Genomic DNA, 12,780 nt, shown 5'->3' on the forward strand with positions numbered 1-12,780 from the left:
GCTGATTAGCAAAGAGGGATTGAAAAATTTGCATCTGAAGAGCCTTGTTTTGAATAAAATTTTGTATCTGAAATTAGGAATGATTTTGAAAGAAGAGTCAAATAATATTTAATTCAATGCATTGATCTTTTCTTAAAAAAAAAAAACAAGTTGAAGGAATTTGATAACCATAATCACTTCACCTATTATTTTCTTTTTAAATCTGGCAGACATTCTTTCTAAGAACCTATTGTGCCCATAAATTACGTTTTTTGTTAAAAAATAAAAGTGTTGAATATAGCTCTACACATCTTAAGGAGAATAAGTTTAATCTTCACATCAAGGATTCTCTTGGAATTCCTTCCCAAGTGTATATTTGTTGTTTCATCTCTTGCAAGGAATGATGACTTTCATATTTAGATGAGCCAAAGGAATAGACAGGCTTCTCCAGAAAGCTCGACACAGTTGAATAGCCACAGCATACATCATCCATGTGCTCATAGCCAAGAAAAATCATGCCTCTAGAAACTCACCCAAATTTGAATGCACAAGTAAATTTAATAGCATAAAAATAAAATTCAGTAACACTTTCATAACCAGTATGGCTCTTTAGCTTATTTTAAGAAGGAAATAGAAGCTTTTACCTAATGGTATGCTGCTGAAATTAGGCCAAATAACGATATTGAATGGAGCAACCTTTTCTTTAAAAAAATTCCCACAATTTGTGTGCATTATGCCTCTAACCCATACTTAGACAGCTTAGAAAAAATAAATCCCATTGATACATATAATGACTTTATCTACAATCTGAATTTTGATCAGTAAATTCAAAACTATTATTGCTAATTAAAAGGTGACATAATACAATTAATGCCAGCTGCATATTGGAAGAAGAAAGTTACAGGTTAAAGAACAACATATTTCTATTCCTAGAAATCCCATTTCCTCCCAGTCGAAAATACTCTGAGATTCTTGAATTCACTCACCACTTTGTACATTTTAAACTGGGAATTTGATTTGGGGCTGAACAGTTTATCTGATCCTGTAGAGACGAACTGCTTCACCATGTAGGTTAGAAGCAGGAAGTCATTGAAGAGAAAACCATAGAGTTCTTTGTTGCTCTTTGTCTTATAAAGCTTGCCGCTGTGCAGAAGTTTCCGTGGTCCCAAACAGTTGGTCAGTGAGTTGAAAATCAGTTGCTAGGAGAGAAAGAAAATGATGCAAAGCACATTGGTTTTCTTCGCCATATAAATTATTCCATTTAAAACCATGTTGCTGATAGCATTTCTAATTATAATTAGTCCTAACGAATGATTCAATGTTCTCAATTTGGAATATGACATTTTTACATATTTAGTGTCTATGAAATACTTTTAATAGGCGTTGGATTTTGCTTTTCTGTTCTAACAGGCTTATAAAGGTATAATGAAACAACATTCTTCTGAACATTTCTGGAACTTGAACTAATTATTTTAGAAGATGTAAAACATCTTTCTATAGCCTTGGGGTTTTGTACTAAGATATTTCATTTTTAAAATATCTTTTATTTTCTTAAAAGGCAAGCTTCTCATTCATCTAGAAACAAATCAATGTCTCAGAAGGAATAACTATTTTCAGAAAGCATTATGGAGCTTGCATATCCTGGGACAGTGCATGACCCCAGTATTTCTTTCATTGCCATTGTTACCTAGAGTTCATTAAATCAGCATCTTTTTCTTTTTTAAAAAATTCTGGTTAAATTCTCTATATACATTGTCTATATAAAGCATGGATTAATTTATTAGGTTATTAGGTATGTAATTCAAATATTATCTAAGGATTTATGAGGTGTTATCTAACATTTCTTCCATGTCATAGGAACTATGCAATAGCACATTTGAGTTGGATCTCTTGACTACTAAGCCCCAGTTACCTCAACAAGTCCTTCACACTGGACATGGGACTGTATCCATTCAAGTCTGTCTGAATTCTCCTTCTCACGCACCCCCTCATTCACCTGGGAACACAATTCTTCAGCACGCTCGAGAGCCTGCTTCAGATTATTGTGATCCGGGTGACTTTCAGGGGTATTCTCCAGAATCTGGTTGCAGAAAAAGACAAATTAACTCATGGCTTAAGTAAAAGGCAATATTGAGGGGGAAAATGCTGTATTCACCCTTCCACATCAGGTAAGTTATTCAGAGATTCAGAAAAAGAGCAACTGGGTACTCACGCTCTTGATGAGGAGAGGGTAGCGAGTGATTCTCTGCATTGGTTTCAAGAGGAAGCTGGACAGGGGCATGCCTTTACAGCGGGAATCTGAGGCCAATTTCTACAAGTTTAAACAAATTTGAAACAGAAGCACACATTATAGAAATATAGAACATCTCTAGCTTCTGAAAAGTTTATAAAAGTTGATTTTCTATGTTTCATAACCAGTCACTTGTGCCTCTAATATCTTAACTTTTGAAAACTACAATAAAGCTGCTTTTCAGGAAATCTGAGAGCTGGGCAAAATAGCAGCCTTATACTTATTGATATTTTTTTCATTTGAAATGTAGCAAAGGGCTTTCATGATTCCCTCCAATGGACATATGCATACAAAAAGATAAATAATAGGATAAGAGTCGGATTCATGTCAACTGGTTCCTAGAATGATTAATGTACAGCAAATGCACAGAATAAAACTACACGAGATAATGTTACCTAACTGAAGATGTCGCAGTTAATTTAATATTTCCTTCAATGTGCTAAATATTTTTATAAAGGAAATCTAGAAAGAAGGAAGGCAGATTCATTGATCTAAATCAAGGCATCATCTCAGCACCATCCACAGTTTATTTGTATATGTCAAACCTGCAACACGGCAGGTACAACATTGCAATCAATGCCCTGCCCTTTTTGTACATGCATCAACATGTACTTACAAATTTTGTCCTTCCCCTAATCACTATGCAATATCCTTGTTAAACTGCTAATAGCTCTACATTTTTACAGTGGAAAAAAATGGCTTGAGTCAAATTAATGGACATCAGAGTAATTAAATTATAACCCTACAGCAAGTTATACATGCTGTTATGACGTTCAGTAAGGGTACCTTTGCTTTTTGGAGAGGGAGTTAAGGCTTGGTTCTATTCTTCAAATAAAAAAGTTACTGTTACACTTGCACATGCAACCCAAAGAGAAAGGAAAGATAGTGAAGAATAAATAACAGCCTACTTTCAAAAATTCTTTGAACTCTGGTTCTTCATCTGTTTTTTGCAGCAACAAGGCAGCTCCATTAAGCTGGCAGCTGCAGAATCGAATATAGGCTTGCATATGAGATAACTGAGCAGCTAAGATGTCACCAATCATCTGTACTGGCATCTTTTCCCCCCCAGTCTTCTTACGTACCCGAAGGGCTCTGGAAAAAAAAAATCATGGGAAAACAGATTGACTCCAGAAATTCCAGAAAGATGAAGCTACAGAAGGCCTTGCAAACAATGCTTTCTGTTTCACAGGACATTATGGGAAGTAGGAGAGGTGTGGATTTGGCAAGCACACTGAACAGGTAAAATGCAGTCTCTCAGAACCTGCCAACTTGGAATTTGAATATTTTGCAAAATGGCTGTCTTGGTAGGTTTGACAATACACAAAGCTTTTAATTAGGAAGAAGGAACACTAACAAGGTTGCTTTCCAACACCTCCTGAAGCCTTCTAGGGCAATACTAATCAATCAATCAATCACTCAATCAATCTCATCACTCAGTCAATTTTATTTATAAGGCCCAAAAGCAAGTTATAAATATAAACTTAGCATTAGATGTCAATCATCCCAGCTTATTTCAATGTCCAAACAAAACATTGGATTATAGTCTTCTATCATTTTTATGCCAAAGAAGGTATCTATGAGCATCCTGGAATTACCAGTGCCTCACTAGGTGCACAGGCTGTAATTTATCCTACACATAACAAGCATCTATTCCTAGTTTAGAATCTCTCAAATAATGGAAAGGAGTGAACAGAGGCAATCAAAAGGAAGGTCCAGTAAGTGGAACCTTGGAACTGCAATCAAATGAAACGGTGAATGCCAAACTAGGAATTTTCTCCCTTTAAACTCGTATCAAATCTGGTAATAGATGGCAGAAAATACAATGGAATAACCTTAAGGAAGAAAGCAGGGACACATTTTCTTTATATTTTGGAGAAAATTTAAAAACTGGGGTAAGAGCAGTGGTGGGTTGCAGGCAGTACATCCCGGTACGGGCGTACTGAATCCTGCCTGGAGCACCAGGTACCTTCCAATAGGGTGCTCTGGAGTGCCCACTCGCCCGCCCGCGCTACATATCATGTTTTAAAGCTGTGGGCGCTTCCGTGCATGCCACATACAGTGTCTGCGTGACACTCCGCTGAGCAGCTGGAGCGGGTGACGCCGGAACCGTTCCAACCGTACCGGTTGGAACGGAATCCGGAACCCACCACTGGGTAAGAGGTACTAATAGATAACTTGTGTCTCCATTCAACAATATTGGGATGGGCTGGGATGTAACTTAATGATATGACTGCTGTTTTGGATTGAGGCACTTAGCAGGACAAAAATTAACAAAACAGTAGCAGCACTTACTTCAATAACTTTGTATTACACAATATGAGCTCTTTCCAGTTGACAAAGATTAATCCCATTTCGGCTTCCGAGAGACAGCCTGCTTCAGTCATTTGTTTCTGGAAAATCTACAGAGAGGAGGAACAATATTAGGTTTTTTTTAATATTAAAAGTTTTATTGATTTTTACAAATTTTTCAGGGAAAAAGGGTACATAGGGATATAAGAAAAATTTTACACAGCTACATCGTGCGGATGAAAAGAGAATCCCCCAAATCTCAGTACTTTTATATTATATAAAAAAAAAATTAGAAAAAGCATCAAGATTAAGTGATAGCAGTTCAGGTCTAACAAATAGTCATTCTGTTTCTATCATTCCTTTTTTTAGATCACTTCATAAAAAATACATTATAACAACAATTGCGGTAATGTTTCAAATCATTTTTGTGATCTGAGTCTTCTAGATGTTGCTTCTCCGGGGCGTCTGTTGGCAGAGACTCAGCCGCTCCCTCCCTCATCTCTAGTGTAGGATCCCCTACTCCATCTAGAAGAGCACTATACGTCTTCATAAAAGCCTCAGCCTCCATGACTGTAGTGATTCTAGTTCTACTGCCCTCCCAGAAAATCAGCATGCCTTCTGGTAATAACCATTTGAACCAGACCCCCTTGTCATATAATTTTTTAGCTAGAGAAGAATATTTCTTCCTCTTATCTCTTACTTTCTTTGGGATCTGTTTAAGGATAGTTATTTCTTTATCTTTATATTTTAGTGGACCACCCCTTTGAGCTTGTAGAACCTCATCTCTTGTGGTTTTTCTAAGAAATTTTACATGAACTTCCCTTGGAACATAATGTGTTCTTGCATATGCTGAATTAATCCTATAAATCAGGTTGATATCCCAACCTAATTGTTGTTTATCTTTATTAATGTATTCAGCTAATATTGTGGTCATAATCTCCTTAAGATCTTCATCCACTGCTTCTTCCAAGTTTTGAAACCTAAGGAAAAAAGACATCCTTTCAAATTCTACCTTTATAACGTGATTTTCAAATTCTACACTCCCCCTTTGAACTGCTCTAATCTCCTCTCTCACCCCAACCGCCCCCTCCTCCAGTACACCTATTCTCTGTTCATTTTGTGTGACTTGTTGTGTTTGTCCGAGCTGATCATTTAGGTCTGCAAGTTGTTTTTTTATTTCATCCTGTCCCTTTAAGAGAGATTGAAGCATCTGCTGGGTAGATAAGTCCTTTGAACTTTCTTCTGGGGCCTTAGGTTGTAAAAAAGACCCCAATTGTGATTGGTGAGTGACAGGGCTGGAAGTAGTCGATGTCGGGGCCGAAGAAATCTTGCCAGGCGGTACTGTTTTCGGGGCCATCGTGAAGCTCGGAGACTGTTATAAATCTTTGCAGAGAAATGGCGTCTGTAGGGCACAGCCGGTAGAAATCACAGGGTAAACAAATCAAAGGGAGAATAAATCTTTCAACCAACTCAGTTATATAAATCCAAATGTTCCAGGTAATCCAGATCCAAGGGAATAAAGTTTTTAAAGAGGCTCCTAGAGATCTCTGGGGTAGAGACTAGTTCAAAGCCATAAGATCTTGCAAAGAAGGAATCTTTTCCATCAGAGTGAAGAAGAAGGAGGAAGTGGCCATCTTGGCTCAGCCTTCACAGGGTGGGGAAGCAACAGATCTCAAGTTTCTATACACAGTTCAAAGAGAAGCCAGTTCAACAATCCTTCCTCCCGCAATTGCAGTCTAAAGTTATTTTCCAATCATTTAAGAAGAGTGAAAATAGTTTTTAAAACTCCCTCTCTCTCCTGCATGGAGAGAGATTTTACAAACTCCGCTTTTCTGAGGGGGGTGGATTCCCCCCCCCTCCAATCTTAATTCTTCCAGGATTGAAACAAGTTCTGAGCAGACTGCAATTTATTCAGTAGACAAAGCAATAAAGGATTTGGGGAGATTTCCCCCTCACCGCACTTCAGCTGTATCTTCTTCTTTAGTTAGAAACCTCCTAGAGCCGTCCGGCGAAGAGGCGACGTCACTCCCCCCCCGCTCCCCGGCGCCTAGGCGAAGCTGGGAAAACGCCCCCACTGGCTGCCGCCGCTGTGGGGGGTCCCAGCAAGCCGCCTTTCGGCAGGAGACTCTATTTTCGAGCCTCCTGTGCTCCTTTCGGAGCCCGCCAAGGGAGTGATCGGCGGACTATGCGTCCGTCGCCATTCGGTCTCGGAAGAAGTCCAACAATATTAGTGATAGTTATGACTCAAATCACAACTGACTCAATAAGTAATAATTTATGAAATATTTTATTCTTTCTGTTGCACTAAAGCTGTTTGTCTGATAATTTTTTTCAAAATATTTGAAATTGTTGAATTAGAGTAATCAGATGCAAAGAGGACTGTCATCTTACTCTTCAGTTTATCAATTTTGAGAAAAACACAACTGCAGATTCTTTCTCTCCTGTAACACTGTAACAGGAGGTACTAAACTACTTTCCGGAAATTCTGGAACTCCATTTTCTATTTCACCTGATTAAAAAAACTGGTTCTTTCAAATCTGTATATTTTTCCTGTGGGAGATGAATTGATTTTAGCCATTCTTCTAGCAAGAGGATCAAACATTCTTCCTTGATTTGACTGAATCATTATATTTCCAACAATATTCAGAAAATGAACTATACGTTTTAGCAATCAGACCTATAATATATGCAAGCAAATAAAATACATTACATTAATTTTCTGCAAGTAAGGTATATAAATTTGATTCTCCTTCTATTTAATTTCCTTACTTGCATATCTATCATTATATCTAATTTTGCATTCATATAATTATACAGTCTTTAACTTATTCAATCTCTGAGTCATATTTCAGCAATAATCTATAGATAAGACACAGCATTGCTCCAAATTTCATATTGTAAGGCTTTCAAATTCAATCAAATCTCAGTCAAGTATTCCTTTTGTTTCAGCAGTTCTTCTAATACAATACTATTCATTTGCAATATTAAAATCAATGTGGAAGATGAGGTCATCACAAAAATAAAAGTATTAAGAGATTGTCTTATTAATAAAATCTTTAGTTATATGAATAATTTCTGTCTTTTGTGATTTCTTTCTGCTTTCCTTTTCAAAAAAATAAACAAAAAGATAATAAATCTCGACTTAATTCTTTTTTAATTATTTATCCCAAGCACACTGTAGGCTGCTCTTTATTATTTCTTATAAGCTGCTTGTTTCTATTTCAATCAATTCAGAGATATTTATGCATACTATCTAGAAGTCCAGCTTCCTCCATAAAGATGTCCAGTCCATAACAAGTTACATTTCAGTCTGTAATCTTCCTCAGCCAACTATCTTGATAATAAAATTAAAGTCTGGAGTTGGCAGTTGTCCTTTCATTTCCTATATTATGTTGAATTTAACCCCTGCCTTGTTTTTAAAACCTATATACCATTTGATAGTTGTTTATGCCAGTCATTTAATGTCTTGTTTTCAATATTTATTTAAACAATTCCAAAGATTTCAAGGGTGACATCATATGATAACTAAGACAATCACATTTTGAACAAGAAATAATTCTCTCTGGAGTCCTTGGTGCTCTCTGACTTGGTATTTGCTTGAGATGTTTCATTACCAGACTAAGTAACATCATCAAGGCTAGAGAATGTGGGTTTGCTTCCTGTTAATATATAGTTTGTCCTGCCAGTGAGGGGGCTTTCTTCTTGATAGTTCCTTGTTTAGACTATTGCTTTCTGCTATGTCTGGTGTTATTCCCTGCTCATCTGGGTGTTGGCTCCTGGAGAGGGTGCATTATGGTCTTTGTTTTCCCTTCTTACCTTTTTTATTGTCTCTTTTGAATAGTGTGCAAATGTGGTTTGTATCTATGTATGTATTGATGGCTTATTTGTCTGAAAGCCAAACAAAATATTACACTGCATATTCAAAAGATTAATGTGTATTTTTACTGTATAAAATATGGAAACCCTCATGACTGATGATTCTTACAATACTGTATTGAATGATGAGGTATGCACGCTGTTTCATTTATACTGTGTGGTCATTTCTCACAAGACCTTCCAATTTAATTAAAAGCAATGAAAACATTGTTATACAGTAACAACTTTTCCTTCCAAGCAGATCTTACCTCTAAGACAAGTTGAAGGTCATCCATGTATTTTTCTTCTGTCTGGATCAACTCATGTATATAACCCTGCTTCTTTCTTTCTGTGGGTTGCATTGTGTCAAGGCTCTGGAGATCAGCACACCCTGTAAAATCAGGCATTCTTAATCATTTTTAGCTTATTTGTTCAATGCCAAATAGGTAATGAAAATCTCAGTGACTCTTTTAATGAATAAAAAAACCTCAAAATGACTCTGAAATTGGTGTATAGCACATACACTCACACTTACTTTCTGATGCCTGCATGGTTCTCATCAAGGGTATAATTTCTAGTTCTCATAATTAGAAGTTTTGAGTTTTGCTAAATTTATGTTATTGTCTGCTTCTGAGCTATTTGTGTTACATCACAATTTTATGTTTGTAATATATTCTTCTCTATACAACATTATTGACTTACAAACTGGGCACAAGTGGAGAACTCTTACTTCCCTTGGCCTGCAAAAGGTTTATCCCCCCTTCCCTTCCAAGTTTCTTTCAACTAAGTAAAAGAGCAACTGGAACTCTAACAATAAGAAAGAAGCACCATAATATATACAACAAAGCCTAGGTAGTTTCAGTCCAGGGATTTGGAAGTGTCTATCTACCTCAAACCAAATAAAATGTAAAAGCTGGATAGAAAATGTTCAGTGGATAAGAGAGGGCGTGGGGGAAAATGTATTGATTTAGATTCTGAAATGTAGGCATTTTGTGGCATGCCCAATATGGCAAGTATTTTGGTAAGATAAACTCTTCCTTTTATAAAAGTACAGTAATCCCAATACATTCTCAAAATGCCAAATATGTAGTTTTTATCTTCTTTTACTAGTACATTAAAAGCATTCATAGATGTTATCCATGAATAACGCAGATAATTATTTACTAAGAAAACCATTTACCAATACTGATGTGTAAGTTAACTCTCCTTATTGTCCTGTCAACTGGTGAAAAAAGTATGATCATTCTTATATATGCCCTAAAGTGAGAAGTACAATAAAGTTGTCAAGAGAACAGAAATGACTGGTTAGCATGTTATATAGAAAATATTAAAAATAACTCCAAACATCTTACACCATAAAAATAAATTATTTAAAGCAAAAAGATTATACTGATAGACAGTTTTATATGAAGTTGCTCTCAGTCCTCCTCTTTTTGTAAACCATTTTCATTTACAAACCAGTTACTGTAAATCACGAACAATTGTCAGTAGAAATATTTTCTGAGAATGCATATGAATTTATCAGTATTTTTTTTGTTGCTCTCCTAGAGAATAAATTAATCATCGGAGAAAATAAATCCAAATTCTAAAGCCCCCAGACTCCTCATGAGGTTTAAGTTTCCATGAACATTTTGACTGGCAGTTTAAGAACAGACTTCAGTATGCTACTCAAATATAATAGAAGCTCAATTGGCTTGTAATAATTTTAATCCTAAATACTGCTGCTATTCTACTGCTGTGAATTCTTGTAGCCTTAACACATAGAAGAAATGAAAACTGTATGTGGAAAAGCATATTTAAATAATGTATCTGAAGCAATATAAATCGTACATTTGAAAAATCCAAATATTGTTTGAAATTTATAAAATTGTAGAAATCTCTCTCTCTCTCTCTCCCCACCCCTCTCTCTCTGACTTATGGCCATTTTTCAGTTACAACCTTTCATGTAATCAAACTTTGGATGCTTGGCAACTGGTTCAGCTTTATGACAGTTGCAAATGTCCCGGATTCATATGATCCCCTTTTGCGACATTCTGACAAGCAAAGTCACTGAGGAAGCAGGATTCACTTAATAACCAGGTTACTAACTTAATAACTGTACTGATTCACTTACAAATGTGCATGAAGAGTCATAAAATGGGGCAAAACTCACTTAATCAATCTCTCACTTAGTAACATAAATTCTGGGCCCAATTGTGGTCGTAAGTTGAGGAAAATACACACGCACACATATATGTGTGTGTCTGTGTGTGATTAAAAATACCAGCTTACATGGTCCTCCTCCACTTTTAGATTCACAACAAAGCTATGGGAAATTCAAGTGAGTTAGGGTCACAGTGAACTTCATGGTAAAGTGTGAATTCAAACCTACCCATTCGAAATCAAGGTCAAAATGTAATGCTAATTTTTCTGAGCAATATAAAGACTGAGATGATTTCCTAAGCTTTATTTTTTTTTCTCAAACTAAGCATAAGGACCTTTAAAACTGATATTTCTTTAATCATGGAATTCTACAACAGTCAGCATCATTAGCCACAGCATTAGACTCTCTGAGAATTATGGAATACCACTGTCAATTCAAGTGACTAAAGAAATCTCTTTGTGAATTAGTAAATGGGCAAAAGGATGTGGGCAGGTCCTTTTAACCTATGCCACTGTCTCCCTAATAACATGATTAGTTGAGGAAGTAGTATTAAGAAGGGAGAAATGAAACAATTTAAGGAAACTGACAATCTATAGCACCTGCTAGGAAAGCAAAACTCAGCAATGCATATCATGTTAAAAGAGTTGGCTTTGCAGTTATGTTTATATTATAAATTTAAAACTAGTCTTGATCTTGTTTAGGGATCAATTTTTACAAGTTTGATCCCAGTTTAATAGTAATAACTTTCTTCTTACATTCTGGGAATTCTTTTGATGAAAATTGAAAAGCTGTGTTGAATGAACAGGTTTAAATTGATGTTAGAAATGACAACTTCTCCACTATCACACACCAACAATTGATTAAAGTATGCTCTAGCTATGTTGTCATCTTCCAGGAGATTTTAGTGATTGGTTGGTTATATAATGAAGAACAACACAAATGAATAATTTATGAAAATGTATCATCAAGCTTGAGAATGGTTAACTGTGCTGAAAAGAAATCACACATCAATAAGGATATTCTCTGTGTGTCTCTTTAATAAAATATTTTTGCATAGTTATTTCCAGTATTCAAAAAACAATGCTCATGCACAGCATAGGCTGTGTTTGTATAGCAAAACACTGATCATTATTCCACTGCTTTAATACTAGAAAGCCTCAAAATACAAATATCAAAACAGCACACATCACAGTGATATTTAGGAAACAAACATAATTAATGACAAGAAAGCAGCATTTTGCGGTAGCAGCCCAAAACACCACTACAACTGGAAGTCTGTCATCACTGATTGACTTTAATAGAAAAATAATACAAGTCTTAGGACATATTTTAGCAAATACTGGTTTGTGCGTTTCTGGCAAATCACACTGGGTAGTACAATTCATTTATAAAAATAAAAACCAAGAATAACAAGAATTTACATTCTTTTTGCAAACGGAAAAATAGCATTGTCACAGCCATTTCATACTCCATTCAAAATGTCAAGAAATCACAAGCTTTTCTCTAAAAACGTTAAGAAAGCTAAATATTAATTTCTAAGTTAGGAAATCCCTCATTCTTATTTGGAGAACTTTAGTTCCATTTCCGGAATGGGGACAAATAACATGCAGCAAATTGCCTCATATGCTATAATACTGTTATCTATTTTTGATCATATTAAAAAACCTTAGCCATCCAAATAAAAAAAGTAAAGCTATTCATATCTAAAGCTAAAGAACATAATTTATACAGCCATCTCTGAATGCTTAAAAACTTGGACTCAACTATCATAATAGTCTCCTTTTTAGTTTGAAAATCCATGTGACAAAGTAAAACTATTTTGCAACTTTTGTAAACTGGGATGTTGAAATTAGGAGAAGAAAATTTCCCCTATTTTATGTGAATTTTGTTTTGGGTAAGTTTCTCAGAATCCTAATTTGGAACCCTATTCAAATAATTTGTTGCATAGTACATTTTTTAAACTACTTTGAAATTTTAGCAGGTATAACTCACTATAACGATATACAAATTTTATTCATGTTTCTGAATTATTATTTAGTTATGCCATGATTTGCTTGGGCCTAGCTTTCTTAAAATATTAATAGACTAGAAATAATACATACAGAAATGAAATAGAATACTGATAATAAATAATAGCAAAATACGTAGTAGCAAAAGCCTAAGCATATGAAACATTCTTATTAATGTCAATTAAATGTTTGTACCTCTTTTGAGTTATATTGTA

At 35.4% G+C, this 12,780-nt stretch overlaps 1 protein-coding gene across 5 annotated transcripts in view; it reads right to left on the reverse strand.

Moving 5' to 3' along the window:
• ITSN2 (intersectin 2) overlaps positions 1 to 12,780 on the reverse strand; it is a 77,369-nt gene that overhangs the window by 4,768 nt on the left and 59,821 nt on the right. For 4 of the 5 annotated variants that reach the window (XM_081945092.1, XM_081945089.1, XM_081945088.1 and 1 more), the window contains 6 exons: positions 8,683 to 8,804; positions 4,562 to 4,668; positions 3,178 to 3,361; positions 2,192 to 2,290; positions 1,892 to 2,059; positions 966 to 1,178 (listed from right to left, as the gene is read on the reverse strand). In XM_081945092.1, the coding sequence (XP_081801218.1) occupies positions 966 to 1,178; positions 1,892 to 2,059; positions 2,192 to 2,290; positions 3,178 to 3,361; positions 4,562 to 4,668; positions 8,683 to 8,804 (893 nt within the window). Of the gene's footprint in view, positions 1 to 965; positions 1,179 to 1,891; positions 2,060 to 2,191; positions 2,291 to 3,177; positions 3,362 to 4,561; positions 4,669 to 7,808; positions 7,893 to 8,682; positions 8,805 to 12,780 lie in introns of those variants that run through there. The other variant, XR_014174723.1, reaches the window with a different exon arrangement.

The sequence above is a fragment of the Natrix helvetica genome (assembly GCF_964273705.1).
Source record: "Natrix helvetica genome assembly, chromosome: 2".
Classification (NCBI taxonomy): domain Eukaryota; kingdom Metazoa; phylum Chordata; class Lepidosauria; order Squamata; family Natricidae; genus Natrix; species Natrix helvetica.